Below are 26,129 nucleotides of genomic sequence, written 5' to 3' on the forward strand. Positions count from 1 at the left end.
GCATTTATTTTTTCTGAAGCGCGCATGCGCGCTGAAAAAGTCTCCCCCCCCCCTTGAGCCCTCATGAATGGCATGGACTTCCATTCCCACAGTTCGTCGCCGTGCATCGTCTCGGCTGAGAATTTTGGGATTGGAAGTCCGCGGCGGTCTGTTATTTCTAAACTGAGCCCTTTTCTTCCCCTAAATTCGGATGCGCGTTGAAAACATCTTTACAGATGTTTGTGTAACTGAGGCCTTTTTTTTTTTCTCCCCTGAACCGCGCATGCGCTTTGCGAACCGTTTCCCAACATGGCTCCTTCTCATAGACTCTGTGCCTTCAACTCCCAGAGTCCCTCCCCCTCCGTCGTCACGGCTAAGAATGCTGGGATTTGAAGTCTTCAGATTTATGGCAGAGCAAGCCACGCGACTTGTGGGAGAGGGTCGGTGACGTCATCGAGAGGCGACGCGGCGCTTCTTTCCGAGCCGCAGCGGACGTGCGGGCGACGGCTGGAGGTCAGTCCTCGCTCTGCGACGGCGGCTCTGGGAAGGTAAGGCGCCTCTGGCACGGTACTCGGGGCACCGAGGCCTTCCATCCTCGGCTGCCGGTGGAAAACAGGCCGGAATGGGGCAGGCCGCCCGCTCATCTCTCTTGTCAGTGCGAAAACCGCGGGCTGGACTCCTTTTCCTTGGACTACATATCCCATCACTGTCGCCCAGAGGCACGGGGCTTCAATGCTGGCCGCGGGAAAGACGATCCCGGAATGTGGAGGCATCCCGAGGCCATCCAGTCCAGGCCTCTCGCAGATCAGGCGTCCCGGATTCGCTTAACGACTGTATTAAGCCAGGTCGTAAAACGGGGCAGTTGGCTGGACGGCCGCCTTGCTTAGCAATTGTTCATTACAGCTCGTCTTTGATTTACGACAGTTCGTTTAGTGACCGTTCAAAGTTATCAGTGTGTGTGTGTGTGTGTGTGTGTGTGTGGATTATAAGCAAAGGTGGATTGCGGTCCTTGACATACGGCACAATGGAACCCAAGATTTTTTAGCGCCGTAACTTTGAATGGTCACTAAACGAACTGTCGTAAATCAAAGACAAGCTGTAATGAACAATCGCTAAGCAAGGCAGCTGTCCAACGGGGTGTGGGGGGGATCATGGCCCTGGACGTACGACCGCAGTCAAACCCCGAAACTTCTGTTCTGTAGAGATCGTCATTAAGTGAATTTTGCCCCCTTCTACGACCTTGCTTGCCACGGTTGTTATGAATCGCCGCCGTTGTTAATAGTACCACAGTGTTAAGTGAATTGGGCTTCCCCCCTTTGACTTTGCTGGGGAGAAGGTCGCAAAAGCAGATCGACACGGGGACACTGTGACCGTCGTAAATACGAACCGGTTGCCAAGCATTCCGAACTTGGATCACGTGACCTCAGGGATGCTGCAACGGTCATAAGTGTGATAATCGGTCGTCAGTCTTTCCCTCCCCCCCCCGTGCTGTTGTAACAACGGTCACTGAACAAACGATTCTACCTATATTTTACTACCTAAAAAGTGAACACGACCCTTGGTTATATAAACAGAGGCATGGAATCGAAATCGTGTGAAGTATTACTACTGCTTTGTAAAGCTGTAGTAAGGTCCCACCTGGAATACTACGTCCACTTTTGGTCACCATATTACAGAAAAGACGTTGAGACTTTGGAAAAAGTGCAGAGAAGAGCAACTAAAACGATTAAAGGCCTGGAGACTAAAACATAGGAAGAACGGATGCAGGATTTGGGTTTAATGTAAAGAAGGACTAGGGCGGGTGTCAGCAACCTGTGGCTCCGGAGCCACATGAGGCTCTTTCCTCCCCCAGCTGTGGCTCCCTGTCCGCTGAAGCCACCACTGGCCGGCCCCGCCCCTTGCCCTCCCCTCCCAGTCACTCCTCACCTCACCTGAGAAGGTAAGGGCGACGGCGGGGGATGGAGACTCAATCCATATTCCAGAGCGGGAGTGAAGCACCCCTGTACTTGCCATATCTCGCAGGCGCTTCTTCCGGCCCTTGGGGCTACACACACCTCAGTTGCTCGGGGAAAGGTGCGACTTGCTCTCTGCCCTGAAACACTGGCCCAGCCCGGTGGCGGCCGATGCTCTGCATCGTAATGGGCTCCAAGAGGAGGAAGGAACACCGTCTCCTCCATTGTGAAGCGTGCTAAATTTAACTGTGCTTGCGCAAGATGCTGTGAGAGCAGCGGGCAGGCTATGGAGGTGGCAACAGAAGTGGCATTGGCCACAGCTAGGCCGAGCCACTGTCTTGGAGCGGAGAGCAAGTCGTGCATCTCCCTTAGTGACCAAGGTATGCGCAGCACCAACAAGGGACAGAAGAAGTGCCTGCGAGATATGGCAAGTACAGGGGTGCGTCACTCCCACTCTGAAATATGGAGCAAGTCTTCATCGTCCGCCGTTGCCCTCCCCTTCTCAGGTCAGGCGAGGAGTGACTGGGAAGGGAGGGCGAGGGGCAGGGCCAGCCAGTGGTGGGTTCAGCGGACAGGGAGCCCCTGCAGGGGGAGGAAAGAGCTTCATTTATCTGGGAACCTGAAATGACTCTTGATTTAAATATGGTAAAAAGCACCCAAAGAAAAAGAAAGAACAACATCGCCCCCCCCCCAAAAAAAAACCAACAACACCAATCCTCGCCTGTTTACGGAAATGGTTCAAGAAGGAATACAAACACACACACACACATACACACACACGAGAGAGAGAGAGAGAGAGAGAGAGAGATAATAGTTTCACACAGAAAACACCAGGAGCCACAAAAGCTGGGTAAGCTTGGCTGTGGGAGGGGGGGGGTGTCATGTGACTGGGTGGGAGTGAGTGACGGTTGAGTTGGCCACACCCACCCAGCTTTTGTGGCTCCCGGTGATTTCTTTTCTGTGGGAAACGGGTCCAAATGGCTCTTTGAGTGTTTAAGGTTGCAGGACTAGGGGGAACATAATAGTATTGCAATATTCGAGGGGCTGCCCTTAGTTGGAAGGGACCTTGGAGGTCATCTAGTCCAACACACTGCTCAAGCAGGAGATCCTTACAGAATCATAAAATGACAAGAGTTGGAAGGGACCTTGGAGGTCATCTAGTCCAGCCCCCTGCTCGAGCAGGAGATCTGTTCTGCCCCAGCTACGAACCCCAAAGAACACAGCACACACAAAGCCTGTACAAAACTTAAATTTACTAAAATAACTCAGTCTGTTCCAAAGAAAGACTGTTAATAAACTTTCTTAACAGCCTACAAGAAACCAAAGACAATCCTACTAAGGTTGGCAGAAAGCCCAGAAGCAATTTGCAGAGAATCCAGACGCGAAGGAGAATGAACTAAAGTTGTTCCCTACAACTTGCTTCAGTCGGCGTTCCTCCTTAAATAGGCTAAGGGAGTGGCCAATTAGCCCCAAGCCTTACTCTCGAGGAGACCTCCTCCTGAGGAGCCACTCCTGCCTTTTGGCCACTCTGCGCGCCCGTGCATCGAGAAGAGGCTCCTCCTCTTCATCCTCTTCACTTAAAGGAGCTTCTGGAGGTTCTGAAGGCCCTGGCGGAATCCCCGCCTCTGGCACCACACCTTCTCCAGCCTCCTCACTGTCCGACTCGAGTGCAGCACCACACCAGCCTCCTCGCTGTCGGAATCAGCTACAATCCGCACAGGCCGCTGACGGACCACAACAAGATCTTACTCAACCCAATGGGGCTGAAATGAAATTCCTCCTCCTTCCGTTTCCAAAATCTGTTATCAGGTTTGTTCTACCATATGTTGGTTATATGCACTTGGCTAGATTAGGTGAAACCTGGCTACCTGTGAGAGGGACCTTGGAGTCCTAGTGGGCGATGGCTTAAACCTGAGCCAGCAGTGTGAGGAAGCAGCCAAAAACGCTAATACAATCCTTGGTTACATAAACAGAGGCACAGAATCAAAATCACGAGAAGTACTAGTACCGCTTTGTAAAGTCTTAGTAAGGCCCCACTTGGAATAACTGCTTCCAGTTTTGGTCACCACATTACAGAAAAGATGTTGAGACTTTGGAAAAAGTGCAAAGAAGAGCAACTAAGATGATTAAAGGCCCGGAGACTAAAACATACGAAGAACGGTTGCAGGAATCGAGTATGGCCAATCTAGAGAAAAGAAGGAGTAGGGGGGACATGATAGCAGGATTCTAATATTTGAGGGGCTGCCCAAAGAAAAAGGGGTCCACTTATTTTCCAAAGCACCAGAAGGCAAGAAACAACAGATGGAAACTAATGGAGGAGAGAAGCAACCTGGAGTTGAGGAGAAATTTCCCAAGAGTGAGGAGAATTAACCAGTGGAACAGCTTGCCACCAGAAGTCGTGGGTGCTCCATCACTGGAGGCTTTTAAGAAAAGACTGGACATCCACATATCTATAAAGGCGAATGTTTGCAGCTCAGGGTTGAAATGATGGGTCCTTAGCTTGTTTTTTTCTTTCATTACCCTAACTGGGTAACAGCCACCTATCTGAAATGACATATTATCTCCTGCTTAGGCAGTGGGTTCTCCAAGGTCTCTCCCAGCTCTATTCTGATTGAGAATATTTCTGATCGTTTGGTTGGATTTCCTCAAGCCATTGTTGGGTGCTAAAAAGAAGGGGGGTTGTGTGGAGAGGAGGAGGAGGAGGAGGAGGAGGAAGATGGGGTGGGGGTGGGGGATGTCCCTGGTTTTCTCAGCTCGGTGGATTGCTTGCAGACATTTCATGACCCAACTAGGTAACATCATCCGTGCTAAAAAAAGAGCGGTGTTTCCGGAGTAGAGAAAAGAGAGAGGGAGGGCAGACCTTGGTTGTTTGGTCAACTAGGGAATATTATCAGTGCCAGAAGGAAGGGGGGGGCGTTTGTGGAGTGGAGGAGGACGACTGTGGGGTCCTTGGTGCTCTCTGAGCTTGGTGGTTTCCTTGCAGACGTTTCATGACCCAACTAAGTAACATCTTCAGTGCTAGAAGGGAATGAGGTTGGAGGGGGGGGGAAGAAGGAGGAGGACTGTGGGGTCCTTGGTGCTCTCTGAGCTTGGTGGTTTCCTTGCAGACGTTTCATGACCCAATTAAGTAACATCTTCAGTTCTAAGAGGAATTGGGATTTGATCTCTGTTTATATGCAAGTGGCTTGCCGTCGCAGTGTTGATAATCAAAGGACCAACAACAATCCTGTGCTTTTCCCCTCCTCCCCTCTCCCCTTCCCTGCAGACCCCCAGCAAGATGGCGGCCAGGCTGATGCACCGCTGGTATATGCTCTGCCGAACCTTCTCTCCCTTGGGCCTCCAAGCTGGTCAGTTGACCAAGGCTATGCGGTCAAGCAGACCTCCCTTCGCCTCAATGACCACTTACAACCTCTCGCAAGTGGCAGACATCTCCGTGAAGGAGCTGGAGAGCAAACCCCTGGAGAAGTCCACCAGGTGGGAAGATCTCATCATGGCTTCATCCAGTGTGGAGGAACTCTTTTCTCTTGAACATCTGCAGGACCTTGGCGGGAACCAGGCTGCCCTCATGATCACACGCTTGTCCCATCTGGCCTCACAGCTGAAGCTGGACCACGAGGACATCTTGAAGGATAAACGTTTCCAACAGCTGCTCCATCAGACGTACAAGGAGGTAGAGTTGTGGGTCTATGTGCAGAATCTGCTGTATCTCTCCGGGCCAGATTTAGATATGTGGCTGAGTTTGAACTGGGACTCCTGTCAGATGCCCTTTTTGTCCTGAAAGGTGCTTGCTGGACAAGAACGAATCTTTGTTGGCAGAGAAATTTTAACACAAGGACGTAGTTGTGGGTCTCTTTGTGTTCAGAAGCCTCTGGGTGTCCTGGTAGGAAGTCTTTCTGGGCCAGGAAAAGGCAGGTTTAGATACGTACCTAGGAGAGTTTGGATTGAGAGTCTCAATCCTGTCGAATGCCTTTTTTGTCCTGAAGGACACTTCCTGGATGGGAACGGAGCTCTCCTGACAGAGAAAGTTTAACACAAGGATGCTGGTTACCCTACATGGACTAGGATACAGCTCCTCATCAGCTTTCTGCTCAACCAGGGACCATCTCTAAAGTCTTGGGTGCAATAGTGCCCCATCAGATATCTTAAAGAAATGATATCTTAAAGTTTTGTGATGAAGTTAGACTTTAGTACACGTTTTTCCAACGTGGCAACTTTTAAGATACGTGGACTTCAAAGTCCAGAACTCCCCAGCCAGCATGTGTGGATTCCAGCTTCCAGAATTGGCGACTAGAAAATTCGGGAGCTGAAATTCATGGTAGGTGGAGTAAGCAGCCTCACAATAGGAGATAACACTGAATTGTTTGCGTAGCATGAAGGCATTCTTTTCAATGTGTATCGCCATTTGTGTCCCTGTAATCTCCAAACTCTGCAAATCCCTTTCTCTCCAAACTTTTGACTACAACGGGGATCGCATGGCTGAGGGACACGGAGAAGGTTGAAATGCACGTTCTTTTTCTGAGCCCCATCGTAACATTGAAAAGTGGTTGAACGTGGCAGTTGCTAAGAGAGGACTTACCTTTTTCCTTAGGAGGGGAAAGAGCTGTAGGTACAATCCATGCCTGCTCACTAGCTTCCTATCGGGGTGTATCTGAACATAGTGGCAAAATGCACCCCCTCTTTGCGTATAGAGCCAGTTTAGCGTAGTGGTTAAGGCGCTGGCCTAGAAACCAGGAGACTGGGAGTTCTAGTCCTGCCTTAGGCAGGAAACCTGGCTGGGTGACGTTGGGCCAATCACATGGCGACATTGAGTTCTAGTCCCGCCTTAGGCATGAAAGCCAGCAGGGTAACTTTGGACCAATCACCAGGTGATGGGGGTGGGGGGGGGGTTCTAGGGCTACGTTAGGTAAGTTCGGTCCTTTTTTTCCCAACCCCGTCGCCACTTAGGTTGCTATAGGAGCGGTTGTCAGCCGAGGACGACCCGCAAAAAAGGAATTGAATAACAGTAAATTAAAAAATAATAAATTATGCTCTGCGCCTTTCCTGCCCACAGGCCTCCAGGATCCAGCAAATGGTGTTGATTAACCTCCTGAAGAGTCTTTATTTTTTGGGGGTCAACCCCCAGCAGAAGGAGCTGCGTTCAGCTGAGCAGGAGCTGCGCTGGCGCCTGCGCGGACTCTCTTACCGGCGCCTGGCATCCTTGGCCACTTACCTGGCCGCCTACATCCCCAAGGATAAGCCTCACGAGCTGCTGACTGAGCTTTTCGCCCAGCTGGAGATGCGTTGGGCCGAGATAGGAGATGCCAGCACCATCGCCATGCTCATGGCCAAACAGGGATACCTCTCGCTGCAGCTCCGGGAGCGGCTGGAGGACAAGGTAACCCGGCTTGGGGGTTTTCTGACGGATGTTTCGGGACCCAATTAGGCGGTGCCATCAGTGCTGTCAAGATATGGGAATTCTGAAAAGGAGGAGGAAGAGGAGGAGGAAGAGTGGGGAGGAGGAGGACCGTGGGGTCCTTGGTGCTCTCGGAGCTTGGGGGTTTTCTGATGGACGTTTCAGGACCCAACTAGCTAACATCATCAGTGCTAGAAGGAAGTGGGGTTTCTGAAAAGGAGTAGGAGGAGGCGTGTGGGATCCTGGGTGTCCTCTGAGCTTGGTGGTTTTCTGGCAGACTTTTCGTGACCCAACTAGGCTACCTCATCAGTTCTAGAAGGAAGTGGGATTTATGGCATGGAGGAGAAGGAGGACGACAATAGTGGGGTCCTTGATGCTTTCTGAGCTTCTGAAAGATCTGCAAGACAAGCCCCAAAATTCCGAGAGCACCAAGAACTCCATGGAAAGAGAAACCCAGATAAGCAGGGATTAACAGCAGACAAACCATCAAGCAGAAAACAATACTCGAATCAAGGGAAATTTCCTGAAAACTCCTCTCCCTTCTAGCACTGATAATGTTCCCTAGCTGGATCGTGAAACATCTGCAAGAACCCCACCTAGCTTGGAGACCACTGAGAACCTCACAGCCAACCTCTTCCTCCCCCTCCCCCTCCTCTCTTCAGACCCCTCTCCCTTCTAGCACTGATCAGGTTCCCTAATTGGGTTATGACCAGCTCAGAGCACCAGTCCCTCCCTCCCTCCCTCCCTCCCTCCCTCCCTCCCTTCCTTCCTTCCTTCCTTCCTTCCTTCCTTCCTTCCTTCCTTCCTTCTCTCCCTCCCTCCCTCCCTCCCTCCTTCCTTTCTCCTCCTCCCTCTGCTCCCTTTCCCTGCAAACTCCTCTCACTTCAAGCACTGATGAGGTTCCCTAGCTGGGTCGTGAGACATCTGCAAGGAAACCTATGAAGCTCAGAGACCACCGAAAACCCCACAGCCCTTCCTCCTCCTCTCCTCCTCCCTTTAAACCCTCCCTTCCTTCTAGCACTGATGCTATTCCCTATTTGGGTCACGAGATGTCTGTAAGAAAGCCGCCAGCTCAAGAGAGCACCAAGGAGCCCAAAGTCCTTCCTCCTCCTCCTCCTCCTCCTCTCCACATCCCCCCTCCCTTCTGGCACCGATGACGTTCCCTTGCTGGGTCATGAAACATCTGCAAGAAATGCACCCAGCTCAGAGACCACCGAGAACCCCCTCCTCCTCCTTTCCACATCCCTCCCTCTTCCCTCTTTGCACCTTATGCTTTCCCTCTGCCACTTTCCTTCCTCCCTCCCTCCTGCTCCCGTCTCCCTGCCTCTTTCCTCTACCCCCCTACCCCTCCCCTCAGTCCTCTTTGCTCCTGATACTAAACGGATCTTCCTCCGCAGAGCCTGGAGCTGGCCGCCCACTTCTCTGCCGAGGACATCCGGAGGATCGCCGTTGTCCTTGCCCAACAAAACCTCCGTTCCTTGCCGCTTCTCCGAGCCATCTCCTACCATTTTGTCCAGAAGCATTTCGCCGTCCAGCCGGATATCCTCCTGGATTTGGCTTTTGCCTTTGGTGAGCGATCCGTCCCTCCTTTCCGGGGAAAACTCGGCTTGTCGGGAGAATTCGCCGAATCTGGGGTTTCGTCCTTGACTTAAGGCCGCAAAATACGATCATCCGAATTTCCCTGGCTGAGCGAGGAAATTCGGGCTTTGATGATCTGGTTTTGAGCACCTCATCACAGTGCTGAGCCATTCTGTGTTTTTTTTTTCTGGCCCCGTTGTGATTTTGGACGGTCGCTAAATGAACCGTTGTAAGTCGAGGACTCTTTTCTCTTCCTGGACCTTTTTAAAAAAATGCCCAGGAAGCATTTGGACAAGACAGCTAGTTCTCCATTTACGATAATCGTAATCGAGGCCGACCTTTCTGTCGTTAAGTGAGACCGTTGTTAAGTGAGCTTCGCCCCATGGCACCCCCTTTCCTTTCCGCTGTTGTTAAGTGAAATCCCCACTGTCGTCAGCTGATGACTGCAATGGAGCCCAAAACGTTGGTCGCTAAGTGAAACGTTGGGGGTGAGTTTCACCCCAGTTGTACGACCATCCTTGCCGAATTCATTAAGCGAATCGTTTCGACTCAAACACAGTCATAAAGCGAATTGGGCTTCCCTCCCCCCCCCTATCAACTTTGCTCTTTGGAAGGTCGCCAAAGGGGATCACGTGACACACACACCCCTCCCCGGGACTCTGCGACCCATCGTAAGTACGAGTCGGTGACCAAGCATCTGAATTTTGATAATGGGACGGTCTTAAGTGTGAAAAACAGTTGTGAAGTCCCTTTTTTCCAGTGCTGCTGTAACTATGAACGGTCACTAAACGAGGACCGTGTGTACTGGGGTTGGGGGCATTACTTGTTCTTCTGAAGTGGTTGGCAAGCAGACAGAGAGCGATGGGTCGCAGAGTTTGGACTTCCATTGGCCGTCGAGAGATGGGAGGACTTAGCGGAAGTGAGATACGAGCTCTGTCTGCCTCTTCCCGGTGCCTCTCAGCTGGGCTGGACTCCAGCTCCCATCATTCCCCGTCAAGAGGATTGGGGCCCATGCTTAGTGGAGTCATAGTCACTTAGACCTGGATGCTGATCCAGGCATCCTTGTCTGATATCAGAGAGCTACGTAGAGTCAGAAGGCTCACCTGAGTTGGTGTATCTCGGGGGCTTCCTGATCATCCCTGGTGCCAGGACAGAAGATCTGACCCTCTGTGGTTCCTCATCCCCTATTGGTCCATCCAGCACTCTCAGTTTGCCTAGTATTTTACGAAATTTAAGGGGAAAAGAATTCCAGATCTCTTACCTTGAGGTGTTGGGTCTGAACCTCACCAGGGTTGGGACAACCTTGGACAACTGAAAAGACCTTCTGCTTTGGGGTCTTTCTCCACGTCCATTATGGGTTTTGACCTTCTTCATCTTCCAACATCCCAACCGCCTCTCCCTCTCTTCCCGCGAAAGGGAAGCTGAATTTCCACCAGACTCAGATGTTCCAGAAGATCTGCTCGGATCTCCTGCCCCACGTCTCCAAGTTGCCTCCCACCGACGTGGTCCGTTGCGTGAAGTCCTTCTCCTACCTCAAATGGTTGAACCTGCCTGTCTTCGAGGCCTCCGCCGAGGTGAGTTCCGGGGAAGGGAGGAGAAGACACGGGTGGTTGGTAGGGAAGGATCTCTGGATCAGGTTAGAAGCGCGATCCCCAAGGATTCCTCTTCTTTTTTAATCCTGTTGTGTACCCCGAGATTAAAGGAAGAAAGCAAGTCAACAGAAAGAGATCCTGAGATGATCCTTCCAGAACCTTCTTGGCGGATGGAATGGAATTTTGGCTTGTGTTGGTTCTCGTGGTAGACTTCCAAACCGGTGTTGGCATACTTTAAGAGGGGTGGACTTCCACTCCCAGAATCCGCCAGCCAGCCTGCACTAAGGGAGGTGGACTTCAGCTCCCAGAATTCCTCATGCTTTAAGATGGGTGGACTTCAACTCCCAGAATCCCCTAGTTTACGACCACAATTGAGGCCAACATTTCCGTTGCTAAGCGAAACCTGAAGTGAGGGTTTCGCCCCGTTCCCAGCCTTTCTTGCCACCGTTGTTAAGCGAAGTCCTTCCGTTTGTTAAAGTAATCAGATGCTTCTTAAGTGAATCTGGCTTCCCCATTAACAAGGTCGCAAAAGGGGATCACCTGGCCCTGGGACACTGCGACCGTCATAAATACGAGGCAGTTGCCAAATGTCCAGAGTTCGATCACTAGATGCTTCAACAGTCATAAGTGTGAAACCCGGTGCTAAGCCACTTTTTTTCAGGGCTGTTGTAATTTTGGATGGTCACTAAGCGAATCGTCGTAAGTGGAGGACCATCTGCCCTGGTGTTCGCTTTGGCCATTTGCTCTGGGTTGAAAAATTCATAATTCCTCTTCCTTTTTTCCTCCATAGTACTTCATCCAAAATAGCAAGAAATTTACTCTGAACCAGCTGATTAATCTCCTCGTTTCTTACGCCCGCTTGAATTTCCACCCCAGCAACAAAGAGGACTTTTACACCAAGGTGATTCTTTGCTATTTTCTGTTGTGCAGTCGTGGGTCCTGGGGCAGCTCCACATCCTGTGGATTAAGCTGGAATTAAATCTAGTTATTTAAAATTGTTGATTAAAATTACTCGGTATAGAACCAATACAAAGTTATAGCATAGCACAGCATAGCATTGTACAATATAGTACAGTATAATATGGTGCAGTATTGTGCAGTACTGTATAGTATTATATAGTATACAATAGTACTGTATAGTAGAGTATTGTATTATATGGTATTGTATTGCATAGTATTGTATAGTATACTGTATATAGTATTGTTTGGTATTACAGTATACAGCATGGTATAGTATTGTTTTGTATAATATGTATCGTATTCTATAGTACTGTATAGTACAGTACAGTATTGTATATTGTTGTTTAGTGTATAGTGTTATATTGTATAGTATTATATTGTATAGTATAGCATAGCATAGTATACTCTAGTATTGTATAGTATTGCACAGTATTCTATAGTATGTATTCTATATTATACTGTAGTGTAAAGTAGTGTAGTATTATATAGTATTATATTGTATAGTATATTGTATAGCATAGCATACTGTAGTATGGTATAGTATAGTATAATATTGTACAATATTGTATAGTATAGTATTTTATTTTATTGTGTAGTATTGTGTAGTGTAGTATAGCATAGCATAGTATACTGTAATATATATAGTATAGTATTTTATAGTATTGTACAGTATTGTATACCGTGTTTCTCCAAAAAGAAGGCCAGGTCTTATTTTCTTTTGACCCCTGAAAATATGGCTAGGCCTTATTTTTGGAGGGTTCTAATTATTGACTTGACTCACGGCGGTGGCACCGACAGCCCCGCCCACCAGGAGCCCACTGCTGGCCACTTCTTCTGCGGCCGTTGCCGCCACTCGTACGCATTGCCCCGGCCTCCGTTCCGCCTTCAGATGCCTGCCGGAAGACAGCTGCAGCCGATAACAGAGCCTTCCGGCAGGCATCTGAAAGCAAAATGGAGGCCGGGGCGATGCGTGCGAGTGGCGGCAAGTGGCCGCAGAAGAAGGCGAGGCAGGTGTCGGGGAGCGCGAGACCTGGTAAGTAGGGCAGCTCCACCCTCCATCCCTACCCTAGCTTATTTTTTTACCTGTGTGCCTTGCCCCACCCCCGGGATGGGCGGGGTCTTAATTAGGGCTTTTTGTGGGTGGGGCTTAATTTGATCGCATGCGCTCAAAAAGGTGATAGGGCTTCTTTTCAAGGTGGGTCGTCTTTTTGGAGAAGTACGGTAGTATGTATTGTATAGTACAGTATAGTAATATCTACCCTGTTTTCCCCAAAATAAGACATCCCCTGATAATAAGCCCCATCGGGCTTTTGAGCGCATGGCAATAAGGCCAAGCTCTTATTTTAGGGTTCAGAAAAATATAAGACAGGGTCTTATTCCAGGGGAAACACGGTATCTATCTATCTATCTATCTATCTATCTATCTATCTATCTATCTATCTATCCATCCATCCATCCATCCATCCATCCATCCATCCATCCACCATAGATACCGTAGATAGATAGATAGGTAGATGGACGGTTAAATAGATAGATTGATTGATAGATTAGATAGATAGATAGATAGACAGACAGACAGACAGACAGACAGACAAATAGATACCCTGTTTCCCCCAAACTAAGACACCCCCTGATAATAAGCCCAATTGGGCTTTTGAGTGCATGGCAATAAGGCCAAGCGCTTATTTCAGGGTTCAAAGAAATATAAGACAGGCTCTTATTTTCAGGGAAACACGGGTAGTATAGTATAGTGTAGTATTGTATAGTTTAATATTGTATAGTATTGTACAGTATAGTATAGTATAGCATGTATTGTATTGTGTAGTATTTTATAGTATACTGTAGCGTAGTATAGTGTAGTATAGTATTGTCTAATATAGTATTGCACAGTATTGTATAGTATTGAATTGTATTGTATAATCCTATATTGTATAGTCTTGTCTTGAATAGAACACAACAGAAGAGAGAGCGCCAATTTGGTCTAGTGGTGAGGGTGCTAGCATGGAAACCAGGCGACCGTGAGTTCTAGTCCGGGCTTAGCCATGAAAACTAACTGGCTGAGTTTGGGCCAATCACCAGGGAACAGTGAGTTCTAGTCCCGCCTTAGGCAGGAAAGCCAGCTGGGTGACTTTGGGCCAATCACCCAGGAGATGGGGAGTTCTAGTCCCGCCTTAGCTATGAAAACTAACTGGCTGAGTTTGGGCCAATCACCAGGCGATGGGGAGTTCTAGTCCCACCTTAGGCATGAAAGCCAGCTGGGTGACTTTGGCCCAGCCCCTCTCTCTCTCTCAGTCCAACCTACCTCACAGGATTGTTGTGTTTGGGAAAACAGGAGGAAGGAGGAATATTAAGTATCTTTCCCCACCTCGAGTTACTTATCAAATAATAAAGGCAAGATAAAAACCTAATCAATCAATAAATCAATAAATTTAGAGAAATAATTCTCAATACAGAAGACGAAAGGACAAACCACATAGTAAAAAAAATGAGAATTAAATTAATGTCCGAATGGGTGCAAAATTATCACTGGTAATCCTCCGCTTACAACTATTCATTTAGTGTCCATCTGAAACAACCTGAATCGTGATTAGATCATTGCCAGTATGCTGGCATGGTCGTAAGTGCGAGGATCCGTCATCACTGTCTTCTTTATTTTCCAACATCACTGTAACTTGGGCCCAGTTGGTCATTAGATCAAGGACTATTTCTCTTGTGACTGTTTCGGCTTAGAATTTTTTTAAAAAATGGAGGGGACTTTGGAGGTCTGAGGAATCCTAGAGCCGGAGGGAACCTTAGAGGTCTTCTAATCCAACCCTTGCTCAGGGCAGAAATTCTCCCGACAGGTATAACTTCGCTCAGTTAATTTTCTCCTTCCGCCCTTCTCCATCTTCTCTTCCAGAGCCACCACATCCTGGACGGTCAACTGGGCAGCCTAAACCCTTCCCTGCTGGTCGACCTGGTCTGGTCGTTGTGTGTCTTACAGCAAGCAGAAGCCATCCATTTCCAGACCGTTCTGCTGCCCAAGTTTTTCTCCAGTTTCTTTGGTACGTAGAACAGAAGTCCAACGATGGGTCTTGGGACTGGGTAGGAGGGTGTCTGAGTAACCATCAGCGGATGATTAAACCAGTGCGGCATCAGTGTAGTACGCAAACCGACTCATGCCCTCCAAAACATCCCAACTCAAAAAGCAGATACCATCCACAACTGGGGTCCCCAACCCCTGGGCCACGACCCACTACTGGGCCGCGGTTAATTGGGACAAACATCGGACCGGTAGATAAGTGGCGGGTGCTTGAGCTTGCGCGAGTAGCAGGTTGGTGCGTGTGCACATGGGCATGTAGCTCAACTCGGATGGATTGGCCATTAGCAGACATGGAGCGATGAATGTTTACCCACCATTGAAAAGAGTCAATCAAAAAATTAAGAAAGGAACAAATAGATGACAACACCTCCTCCCCAACAATCAACACCCAATAAGCCAAGATTGACCCATTAATCTTAGAACAATAATCCTGTTCTTTCTCCTCTTCTTCTCCCAGATAGATAGATAGATAGATAGATAGATAGATAGATAGATATAGAGATAGATGAATAGATAAATAGATGATAGATAAATAAATAGATGATAGAGATAGAGATAGATGGATAGATAGATATAGATAGATATAGATAGATAAATAGATGATAGATAGAGATAGAGATAGATAGATAGATAGATAAATAGATGATAGATAAATAAATACATGATAGATATAGATATGGATGGATGGATAGATAGATATAGATAGATAAATAGATGATAGATAGATAGATATAGAGATGGATAGATAAATAGATGATAGATATAGAGATGGATAGATAGAATAGATAGATAGATAGATAGATAGATGATAGAGATAGATATAGAGATGGATAGATAGATAAATAGATATAGAGATAGAGATAGATGGATAGATATAGAGATAGATGGATACATAGATAAATAGATGATAGATATAGATGGATAAATAGATGATAGATAGATAGATAGATAGATAGATAGATATAGAGATGGATGGATAGATAGATAGACAGGTATGGATGATAGATAGATAGATAGATAGATAGATAGATAGATAGATAGATAGATAGATAGATAGATATGTAAAAATCAAGCTAGGGCTTTTGAGGTAGGTCGTATTTTTGGGGAAACGGTAGATAGAGAGATAGGAAAGAAAGAGGGAAAGAGAATAGAAATAGAAAATGAAGGGGAGAAAGGGAAGGAAGGAAGGAAAGGAAAGGAGGAAGGGAGGGACAGGAGGGATGGAAGAAAGTAGGGAGAATGGAAAGGAGAAAGAAAAGGAACTGAAAAGAATAAAGGAGAGAGAAATTGAAATTGAAAAGGAAGGAAAATGGGAGACAAATGGAAGGAGAGAGAGGAAGGAAGGGGGGAAACAAAGAGAGAAGGAAGAATAGAGAAATGGACATAGAAGAAGGAAGGAGAAAAAGGAAGGAGAGAAAAGGAAACAAAAGAGAAATAGAAAAGGAGGGAGAGGAGAGAAGGAAATGAGAGAGAAATTGAAATAGACAAGGAAGGTGGGAGAAAGAAAGCCTGCATTCGGGATATCCCACCTGCCCCAGACTCTCACCCACATGTTTTTCTCTCGAGCGGGGGTGGTGCTGGTGTCGGGCTAGATGATCTCTGTGCTCCCTTCCAACCCCTTGGATTCTTCTCGCTTCTCTTACATCGCTGCAGGGAATTGGACTCCGGCCCGTCAGAATTCCTGGCTCAAACTTATGCACATCAACACCACGGCCCAACTGGAGTCTCCGGGTTATGACGGGCCCTTCCTACCGCCAGATAAGCTGACCCTCCAGGATTTGGGGGTTGACCGGACCCCCACTTCTCTCCAGACCGACGTCAACGCCATCCTCGCTAAGGTGGCCGGTGGCGAGGCAAAGGTCCGTTTCGACGTGCACACCCCCTTCGGCTGGAAGCTCGGTGAGACCCTCAAGTGCCCCGGGTCAGATTTGTGGGGGGGGGGGGGGGGGGGCTCAGGGGTGGACCCCACGAACAGTTGAGGGGAATGGCTTAGCATCCCAGCTATCTCGACTTGCAGCTCCCTGAATGCTCGAAAAAAACTAGTCCTCGACTTACGACTGCGGTTTAGCCCCGAATGTCCGTCGCTAAGCGAGACCTTGGTTGTCTTTTCCGACCTTTCTCCCGCCGGTCGTTAAATGAATCCCCAACCGGTCAGTTTGGTTCAGTTCAGATTTGTAAGTACATAGAAGCCAGAACGTACGCTTCGAAAGGACTCTAGAGGTCCTCTAGTCCAACCCCCTGGCAGGAGACACCTCCTTATAGGCCGTCCACTTAACGACAGCTCGCGAGGACCGTCCTTAAGCCAGACTCTTGTGAAGTCAGACTTGGCCCCATCATGACGGCTTTTCTGGCCGCCATTGTTCGTCAAATCCCTGCAGCGGGGAAGTGAGCCACGCGGTCATGAAGCGAATCCTTGACATTCCTCGTTGGATGGTTGCAAAAGAAGATCGCGTTTTGACCGCGGGGACACTGCGATGATCACTAATGTGAAAAACGCTCTTTTTTCAGCGCCGTTGTATCTTTGGACGGTCACTAAACGAATGGTTCTAAGTTCAGGACTGTCTATAGCTCCTGAGGACCTGCAACGGTTCCGAAATCCATCGTCCACTCTGCCCCATCTCCTTAGAAGCTGAACAAATTTGGGCCTCTTGGCTTCCCTTAGACCCTGGGCCAAGGTCTCTTTGTTTTCGTTTAGTGACCGTTCAAAGTTACGACGGCCGCGAAAAGAATTCAGGAAAAGTCCTCACACTTACGACTGTTGCCACAGTCACATGCTGCAAATTTGGGCAACTGCCATTTACAGATCGCCCTTGACTTACCGCCGTTCGTTTAGCGACCGTTTGAAGTTACAACGGCCACAAATAAGGGATTCTGGGGAAATCCTCACATTTATGACCGTCGTAGCAGTCATATGCTCCAAATTCGGGCAACTGCCATGACTTACACCGTTCATTTAGTCACCGTTCGAAGCTACCGCAGTCCTGAAAACAGTGACTTAGGACCATTTTTCACACACTTACGACCGTCCCCAGGGTTGCGTGATCCGAATTCGGACTGCTCTTCAACTGACTCGTATTTATGACCGTTGTAGCATCCCGGGTATCATGCGACCTTCCGATGAGCAATGGGGAAGGCAGATTCACTGAACAACTGTAGGGATTCACTTAACGGCTGGGCCCAGGCAGGTGGCAAAACTGCCTTAGCCAGTGTCTCACTTAGCGACATAAATTCTGGGGCTCCCTTGTGGTTGTAACTTGAGGACTTCCTGTAGGAGGAAGAATTAAGTTGTTCTCCTCTCTTTGTAGATGCTGAGATGCTTTTGGACTCTGAAAACAACCCGCTCCCTGTGGCCGAATTTGATGGTTTATCTGTGGACCGGCCATCCAAAGAGTCTTTGGCGTCAGGGGTGAGAAGGTGAGACCCTCCCTACAGGTAGGCAATGTGGGGGGGAGCTGACCCCCTCCCCCCAGAAATAGTCAGGTAACAAAAAGGGAATGTGGTTAAATCCAGAAACCGAGAGAGCTGGGTGGTTTACTTGCAGATGTCTTGTGACCCAACTAGGTTACGGCATCAGTGCCGAAAGGGAGGAGGAATTGGCTTTCTCTCTATATATACAATCTCCTCTTCTAGCTCTGCTTGATTTTTCTTTTTTTTCCTTCCTCTCTCCCTCCCTCTTTCCCTTCCTTCCCTTTTTCTGTACCATTCTTTTCCTTGCTTCCTTCCTTCCTTTTTTCCTTTCCTTCTTTCTTTCCTTTCTTCCTTCTTTGTCCTCCCTCCCTCTCTTCCTTCCTTTTTTCCTTCCTTTCTGTTTCTTCCCTCCTACCTACATTCCCTCACTTTTCCTTCCTCCCTCACTGCTTTCTCCCTTCCATCTCGTTCCTTCCATCTTTCCTTCCTTCTTTGTCCTCCCTCCTTCCCTCCCGCCTTCCTTCCTTTCCTTTCTTCCTTTTCTTCCATTGTGCTCTCTCCCTCCCTCCTCCTCCTTCCCTTTGTTTCTTCCTTCTTTGTCCTTCCTTCTTGCCTACCTACCTACCCTTCCTTCCTTCCTTTCTTCCTGTTCCATCCCTCCTACCTACATTCCCTCACTTTTCCTTCCTCCCTCACTTCTTTCTCCCTTCCATCTCCTTCCTTCTATCTTTCATTCCTTCTTTGTCCTCCCTCCTTCCTTCTTTTCCTTTCTTCCTTTTCTTCCATTGTGCTCTCTCCCTCCTCCTCTTTTCCTTTGTTTCTTCCTTCTTTGTCCTTCCTTCCTGCCTGCCTACCTACTTTTCCTTCCTTCCTCCCTTCCTTCCTCCCTCACTTCTTTCTCCCTTCCATCTCCTTCCTTCCATCTTTCCTTCTTTTTCCTTCTTTGTCCTCCTTCCTTCCCTTCTTCCTTCCTTTCCTTTCTTCCTCCTTTTCTTTCATTGTGCTCCCTCCCTCCATCTTCCTCCTCCTCCTTTCCTTCGTTTCTTCCTTCTTTGTCCTTCCTGCCTACCTACCTACTTTTCCTTCCTTCCTACTCTCCTTCTCTTTTCCTTCCTTCCCTCCCTCCCTCCCTTTCCTCTCTTTTCGTTCGTTCCTTCCTTCTTTCAGGCTGGCTTTCCTCCTCTGGGAGTTCCCCAACTTCAGCAGCCGGAGCAAAGACCTTCTGGGCCGCTTCGTTCTCGAGCGACGGCACCTCCAAACCGCCGGCTTCATTGTTGTCGAGGTGAGTCGCCCACACGGTCGTTAAGCGAATCTGTCATTCCCCTTGAGGGGGGCTCGTCGAAAGGGGATCGGGGGACCCTGCGACCATCGTAAATACGAGTCAGTGCCGAGGGTCTGAACGTTGATCGGTGGGGAAAAACAGTCCTAAGTCCGTTTTTTCCCAGTTCGGAACGGTCACTAAATGAAACATCGAGATACGAGGATTGCCTGTATAGATGGGTGGACGGATGGACAGACGAATGGATGGTGAATGGATGATAGATACATCCAGGTGGAGAGATAGATAAATACATGAATTTGGGAGGAGGAGGGTGGGGTCCTTGGATCTCTCTGCTTCACTCTACAGATAGTCCTCGAGTTACGATTGCAGCTAAGCCCCAAATGTATGTGTTGTTGACTTCCAAGGTGCCTTCCCATTCTGTGATTCTGTCAGAGTCTCCTGCTCGAGCAGTAGGTTGGAGTAGATGACCTCTGAGGTCCCTTCCATTATTCCATGATTCTTTAAGGAACTCGAGCAGTGGGTTGGACTAGATGACCCCCAAGGTCCCTTCCATTATCCTATGATTCTTTAAGAATCTCCTCGAGCAGTGGGTTGGACTAGATGACCCCCAAGGTCCCTTCCATTATCCTATGATTCTTTAAGAATCTCCTCGAGCAGGGGGTTGGACTAGATGACCTCTGAGGTCCTTTCCATTATTCCATGATTCTTTAAGGAACTCGAGCAGTGGGTTGGACTAGATGACCTCTGAATCCCTTCCATTATCCTATGATTCTTTAAGAATCTCCTCGAGCAGGGGGTTGGACTAGATGACCTCTGAGATCCCTTCCAACACTCTTGATTCCCCATCTTCCTGGAAATCCGAATCTTCTCTCTTTTTCCTCCCCAGGTTCCTTACCACGAATGGTTCAACCTGAACACAGAGTGGAAGAAGACCCAATATCTTAAAGACAAGATGCAGAAAGCCCTCGCCAAAGATTTAGCGGACTAGAGCTTTGCAACCGGGTGTAAAGTGCGAGTAAATGTGAAATCGCGTGGAATTAAATGATTATTTTGTACAGAATTGGTCTTCCTGGATTTCAGGGTTTTCAAAAGGGGATGGAGGTATCCTCAGAATCAGGAGGGGGGGGGTGGGGCGGTCCTCGACTTACGACCGTCCATCTAGCGACCAAAGTTACAACGCCCCCTCCCCCAAAAGAGACTTATGGCCATTCCTCACAAGACCACGATAATCAAATTGGGGGCGCTCGGCAGCCGGCACATAGTGCTACTCCTCCTCCTACGACCGTTGCAGAGTTTGCAGATTTTGGTTGCTAAGCGAGACGTTTCTTCCAGCGAATCTTGCTCTGTTTTATGATGTTTTCTTGCCACAGTTGTTAAGCGAATCACAGGGTTTTTTTAAAGGGAGGTGCACGGTCATTCATTGACTGGTCGCTAAGAGGATAACGGGAGGCTGGGTTGTGCTGCAACCTTCATAAATTGGAGGTTTCCAAGCTTCCGAATTTGCGACGGTCATTAAGTGCAAACAAAGATCCTAAGTCCCTTTTCCCAGTGCCGTTGTAACTTGGAACTCTCACTAAACGAACTGTTGATAAGTGGAGGATTCCCTGGATTTGGAACATTTGGCCACCGACTCACATTTATGACGGTTGGAGGGACTTAGGGCCGTGTTTCACACTTATGACCGTCGCAACATTCCCTTGGCCTTGTGATCCAAACTCCGACATTTGGCAACCGACTCGTATTTACGACGGTCACATGATCCCTCTTGTGAGCGCTTGACGAGCCAAAAGTCAACAGATAAGACGGATTCACTTAATGTCTGTGTGATTCACTTAACAACTGGGCCAAGAAAGGTTCTAACTTGGGACAAAATTCACTTCGAACAACTGTCTCGCTTAGTGGCCGAAACATTGGGTTCCCTTGTGATCGTAAATCGAGGACTATCCTATTTGTTTCACCTTTGTGGCCGAAAGGGTCCGAGTTCAAATTCATGTATTTTACAGTTTGAATGTAAATGTGGAATGTGCCAAATTTGTGGAAAATCGGAGGAAAAAACTCAATTTTTTTTATTTCGAGTGACTTCAATTTCTTTAATCCACTTTAATCAACTTTTATTTGGGCGGGGGAAATTTGTGGCTCAGCAAAATCGTGATGATAAGTGCATTCCCTTCACAATTGTTGTACTGCAAGTCACCAAGATCCCGGAGCCAATTGGGGTTAATTTGACAAGGTTTGGGCTCCTTGCGGCCGATGAACCAATAAAGGCATTTTGCATCAGACAATCCTTGAAGTGTGGAGAAAATCAAGAAAACAATCAAAAGATGGCGGGCTGGGGGATTCTGGGAGTTGAAGTCCACCCATCTTCCATCTGCCAGGTTCTCAAGACTGAGCGAGGGCTTCACCCAGCTTAACTTAACAATAACTCACTGGATTCCCAGCCACCCTTCCTTCCTTCCTTCTCCTTTTTCACTTTTTCTTTCCTTCCTTCCTTCCTTCCTTCCTTCCTTCCTTCCTTCCTTCTTTCCTTCTCCTTTTTCACTTTTTCTTTCCTTCCTTCCTTCCTTCTCCTTTTTCACTTTTTCTTTCCTTCTCCTTTTTCACTTTTTCCTTCCTTCCTTCCTTCCTTCCTTCCTTCCTTCCTTCCTTTCCTTCCTTCTCCTTTTCACTTTTTCTTTCCTTCCTTCCTTCCTTTTTCACTTTTTCTTTCTATCCTTCCTTCTTTCCTTCCTTTTCCTTTTTTCCTTTTTCTTTCCTTCCTTCCTTCTTTTTCACTTTTTCTTTCCTTCCTTCCTTCCTTCTCCTTTTTCACTTTTTCTTTCCTTCTCCTTTTTCACTTTTTCCTTCCTTCCTTCCTTCCTTCCTTCCTTCCTTCCTTTCCTTCCTTCTTCTTTTTCACTTTTTCTTTCCTTCCTTCCTTTTTCACTTTTTCTTTCCTTCCTTCCATCCTTCCTTCCTTCTCCTTTTTTCACTTTTTCTTTCCTTCCTTCCTTTTTCACTTTTTCTTTCCTTCCTTCCATCCTTCCTTCCTTCTCCTTTTTCACTTTTTCTTTCCTTCCTTCCTTCTCCTTTTTCACTTTTTCCTTCCTTCCTTTTTCACTTTTTCTTTCCTTCCTTCCTTCCTTCCTTTTTCACTTTTCCCTCCCTCCCTCCCTCCCTCCCTTCCTTCCTTCAATCCATCTATCTTTCTGTCTCCGTATTTATGTCTTTCTTCTACCTCTTCCTTCTCTTCCTCCTTGTATTCTCCCTCCTCTTCCATCTCTGTAATCCCCTTCCTTCTGGCACTGATGACGTTCCTTAGTTGGGTCACAAAACATCTGCAAAAAAAACAACAACCAAGATTACCCACAGTCCTCCTCCTCCTCCTTCCTTCTAGCATTGATGAAACTCCCTAGTTGGGTCATGAAACGTCTGCAAGAAACCCGCGAGCCCCAAGTTCCACCCTGATCCTCACTGTCCTCTGGAGGCAAAAATCTAACCCTCTTTTAAGGTTTGATGAAGACCAGGATTCTGAGCCTGTTGCAACCATGATATCTTTGCGGGGATGCTGCATTAGGCAAACCATGGTTTCACATGGAGGCTCGTACCAAGTCTTGGTGCAGAGCAGAGGGTCTCTGAGAAATTCCTCCTGCTGTGTCATCCTCCCCCGAAATACCTGTGTCCCCCCCCAAACCATGCACCACCCCAAAATGCAAGCCCCCTTCCCCCCCCAAAAGGATGCACAAAGATGGCAACGCACAACCATTGCTTTCTTCCTCTTCAGCTGCCATCCCTAAGCAGGGTTTCCCTGCCTGTCACCATGGAGATAAAAGGTAGGAGGACCAGGAGGCAGTTTCTATAGCAACCGCCTGGTGATGACACCTGCAAAGGCCAATGGGATGTTTCCTCCTAGGTCCCCAGGTCCCGACACGCACATACATATCACAAGGGTGAAACATGCCATGCACGTGTCCCCAGGGTCGTTTTTGTAAGCCACCCTTTGTCCAGCTTTCTTAAATGACATCCAAGGCTGACGGAAACCAGGATTAACCCATCTTTTACAGTACTGACTGCTCTTTTTGGCAAAACGTAACCGTGGAAAAGTCCTGCCGGAAGAGTTTCTGACCACAATGCCAAGAGGGATTAAATTTTGTTTATGGGTTACTATATTTTTCAAACTTTCAGAAGGCAGGGGATGAATGGATGGATGGATGGGAGAGAGAGAGAGATTAGAGAGAGAGAAAGTGAGAGGGAGGGAGGGAGGGAGGGAGAGAGAGAGAGAGAAAGAGAGAGAGGGATAACTGAACACAGAGTTGGAAGGAATCTTGGAAGTCTTTTAGTCCAAATCCTAAAATAGATAAATAAATAGGTAGATAAATAAGTGACTGTGGAAAGATGATGGATGCAGAGATGATAGATTAGATAGATAGATACCGGTAGATAGATAGATAGATAGATAGATAGAGAGAGAGAGAGAGAGAGAGAGAGGGAGGGAGGATGAATAGGTAGATGTGATGGATAGATACAAGATGGATGAATGGATAAAATACAGAAATATACACAGAGACCCCCAGACACACAGATTTACACACAGCCACACAGAAACAAACAAAACACACACACAAAAAGGCAAATATATTGGTTCAAACACACACACAAAGACCCACCGAGGCACACAAGCGAGGAACCGGCAACCCACAAAGACTCACAAAAGCACTGAGACCAAAAACCCATTTTCTCACAATTTTTCACAATTCGATCCTCCATGCCTTCACATCCCATTTTCAGCTCATAAAACGAGGCACGAAGAGGTCATCCAATCCAGCCCCCCCCCAATTTACAATGTTGCCGCAAGGTGGCAACACTGATCCAACTTCAATGTCCAAAATTAGATCAATTTGTGCGTTTTTTTGCCTTAGGATGGGAGGCCACCAGGAAATCCAAATATTAGGCTAGATAGAGAAGCAAAAAAACAAACAAGGTTTTTTTGGTCTGCTTTCCAAGAGAAATCCAGGCAGGTCCTTGACTTACGACCAACCTTACTGTTCACTAAGCAAGAACCTTTGTTAAGGGAGCCTTGCCCCACGGAACGACCTTCGTTGCCACCGTTGTTAAGTGAATCCCTGCACTTCTTCGATTAGTCACATGGTCGTTCAGTGAATCGGGCTTCCCCCCACTTGACATTGTTCACGGGACCCCAGGACACTGCGACCGTCATAACTATGAATCAGTGGCCGAGCTGTCCGCAAGTCGATCACCTGACCCAAGGGAAGATGCTGCCATGGTAGTTAAATATGAAAAATGACCCCATTTTTTTCCTTTGGGGCCATTGTCACTTGGAACGGTCACTAAACAGACCATCATAAGTCGAGGACCACCTGTAAGTCTCCTTCGTTTTTCTGCCTGTGCAGGGATTGCCTTCTTGGGAATGATTTGGGGGGGGAGCAGGAGACCCCCACACCCCAAATAGCAAAAGGAGGGGATCACACTGGATGGGGAGAGGGAGTGGGGAGTCCACTGTTGGATGTCTGAATCAGAGTGGACCCCGAATGGATACGTCAGTCTCTTTGTTCCTTGGCCCACCTTGCAGGGATGTTGTGACGCACCCCCCAAATCTGCCTTTTTGGGAAGAAACAGAAGAAGCTTTTCTTTTGGGGGATACATTGCATCTGGGACCCAAGTGGCCCCACCCCATGCTCTCCCCCACCAAGGGGGACCCCCTTCCTTTCCCCCCTGCCTTTGGTGGGCTTGTGACCCCCCTCTTTTTTACAGGGTGCTACTGCTACTGGTGGCTTGTCAAAAAAAAATCCTTTTTTGGGGGGCTTGAGCTGAGTCTCTGCTGCTGAGGCTTGCATCCCCTTTTTTCCAGGGTGCAAAAGTGGTACTTGGCGGCGGTTGGCAACCCCTTTTTTGTGGGGTGCAAGCGTTGCCTTGCTACTGAGTCTTGCACCCCCTCTTTTGTGGGGAAGCAGCTTCGTCTTGTTGCTCAGCTTGCACCCCCCCTTTTTTTGTGGGGTGCAAACCCTCTTTTGCTGCTGCACCTGAGGCTTGCACCCCCTCCTTTGCAGAGTGTGAGCCCTGCGTTGCTTCTAAAGCTTGCACCCCCCTTTTCTGTTTGCTTGTGGGCTGCTAAGGAACGCAACTCCTTTTGCCCAGGATGCCCTCTTTTGCTCCTGAGGCTCGCACCCCATCTTTCGCTGCTGCTGCTAAGGCTCACACCCCCTTTTTTGAGGAGTGCAAGCCCTGCCTTGATGCTTTGGTTCGCACCCCCTTTTTTCCCGGGGTTCAAACGGATCCACCGCTGACCGCTCCCCTTGCCCCGCCGCCGCCGGGCTGATGCAACGGTCCAGCCTCCAAAGCCACCTCCGCCCCCCCCTTCTCCCTCCTCTCCCTCCCCCCCCACCTTCGCTCTCTGCAGTGCCTGGCACACGCCCCCCCCACACTTTCCCTCTCCCCCCCCCACTCCGGGAGGGAGGGGGGAGGAAGGCGGGAGGGCTGGACCAGAAGAAGCTCCACCGCCGCTGACATCAGCCGGGATGACGGAGCGCTCCGCATCTCAGCCGGGCATCCCATCCTGGATCACCAGCCGTGCGACCCCCGCCCACCCATCCTACTAAGCGAGCCTTCCTCGCCACCGCGCAGCCTCGGTGGGCTCCTGGCCCGCCCCCTCCTCTCCCTCCCTCCCTCCCTTCTGCCTCCTGGCCGGCTGCGCAGAAGCCCCCCCCCCCCGCCCCCAATCTCAGCCAGCCGGCCGGCCGGAGGACCCCCGCCCCGAGAAAAAAGCCGGCCGGTGGAAAGGGGAGAGGGTGTCCCGGAAGCGCCCCTCGTCATGCCTGGGGAGGCAGCGGGTCGCCAAGCCCCGCAGGCGCCGCCGATGCAGCCAGGTGAGACCCCCACCCCGGTCGCCCCCACCTTCCTTGGATTCCCC

The 26,129-nt window shown here is 48.7% G+C and overlaps 2 protein-coding genes and 1 long non-coding RNA gene across 4 annotated transcripts in view; 2 read left to right on the plus strand and 1 right to left on the minus strand.

Moving 5' to 3' along the window:
• The first annotated feature begins 283 nt into the window (after window positions 1-283).
• Window positions 284-20,285, plus strand: TBRG4 (transforming growth factor beta regulator 4). Of its 2 annotated transcripts, none has more exons than XM_087894269.1 (11): window positions 284-527; window positions 5,197-5,601; window positions 6,982-7,305; window positions 8,721-8,892; window positions 10,318-10,475; window positions 11,284-11,394; window positions 14,353-14,497; window positions 16,189-16,434; window positions 17,841-17,949; window positions 19,111-19,225; window positions 20,112-20,285. In XM_087894269.1, the coding sequence occupies exons 2-11, from the start codon at window positions 5,209-5,211 to the stop codon at window positions 20,211-20,213; spliced, it is 1,875 nt and encodes a 624-aa protein (XP_087750395.1). In that variant the 5' UTR covers window positions 284-527; window positions 5,197-5,208; the 3' UTR covers window positions 20,214-20,285. The 2 variants fall into 2 exon arrangements, with proteins under 2 accessions (XP_087750395.1, XP_087750396.1); XM_087894270.1 differs by lacking the exon at window positions 284-527 and adding an exon at window positions 3,583-3,740.
• Window positions 20,286-21,285: 1,000 nt separating this feature from the next.
• LOC132709477 (uncharacterized) lies at window positions 21,286-22,650 on the minus strand. Its single transcript, XR_009620515.2, has 2 exons — window positions 22,440-22,650; window positions 21,286-21,509 (listed from the first exon to the last, which is right to left on the minus strand). It is a non-coding gene; the product is annotated as an uncharacterized LOC132709477 (long non-coding RNA).
• Window positions 22,651-25,708: 3,058 nt separating this feature from the next.
• The window catches only part of LOC117673237 (uncharacterized), a 28,103-nt gene continuing 27,682 nt past the window's right edge, over window positions 25,709-26,129 (plus strand). The window contains exon 1 of the mRNA XM_087894268.1: window positions 25,709-26,085. Within this exon, the coding sequence (XP_087750394.1) occupies window positions 26,031-26,085 (55 nt within the window). The 5' untranslated portion in view covers window positions 25,709-26,030. The remainder of the gene's footprint in view (window positions 26,086-26,129) is intronic.

This window comes from Pantherophis guttatus, chromosome 4 (genome assembly GCF_059756535.1).
Source record: "Pantherophis guttatus breed Tessera chromosome 4, ASM5975653v1, whole genome shotgun sequence".
Taxonomy (NCBI): domain Eukaryota; kingdom Metazoa; phylum Chordata; class Lepidosauria; order Squamata; family Colubridae; genus Pantherophis; species Pantherophis guttatus.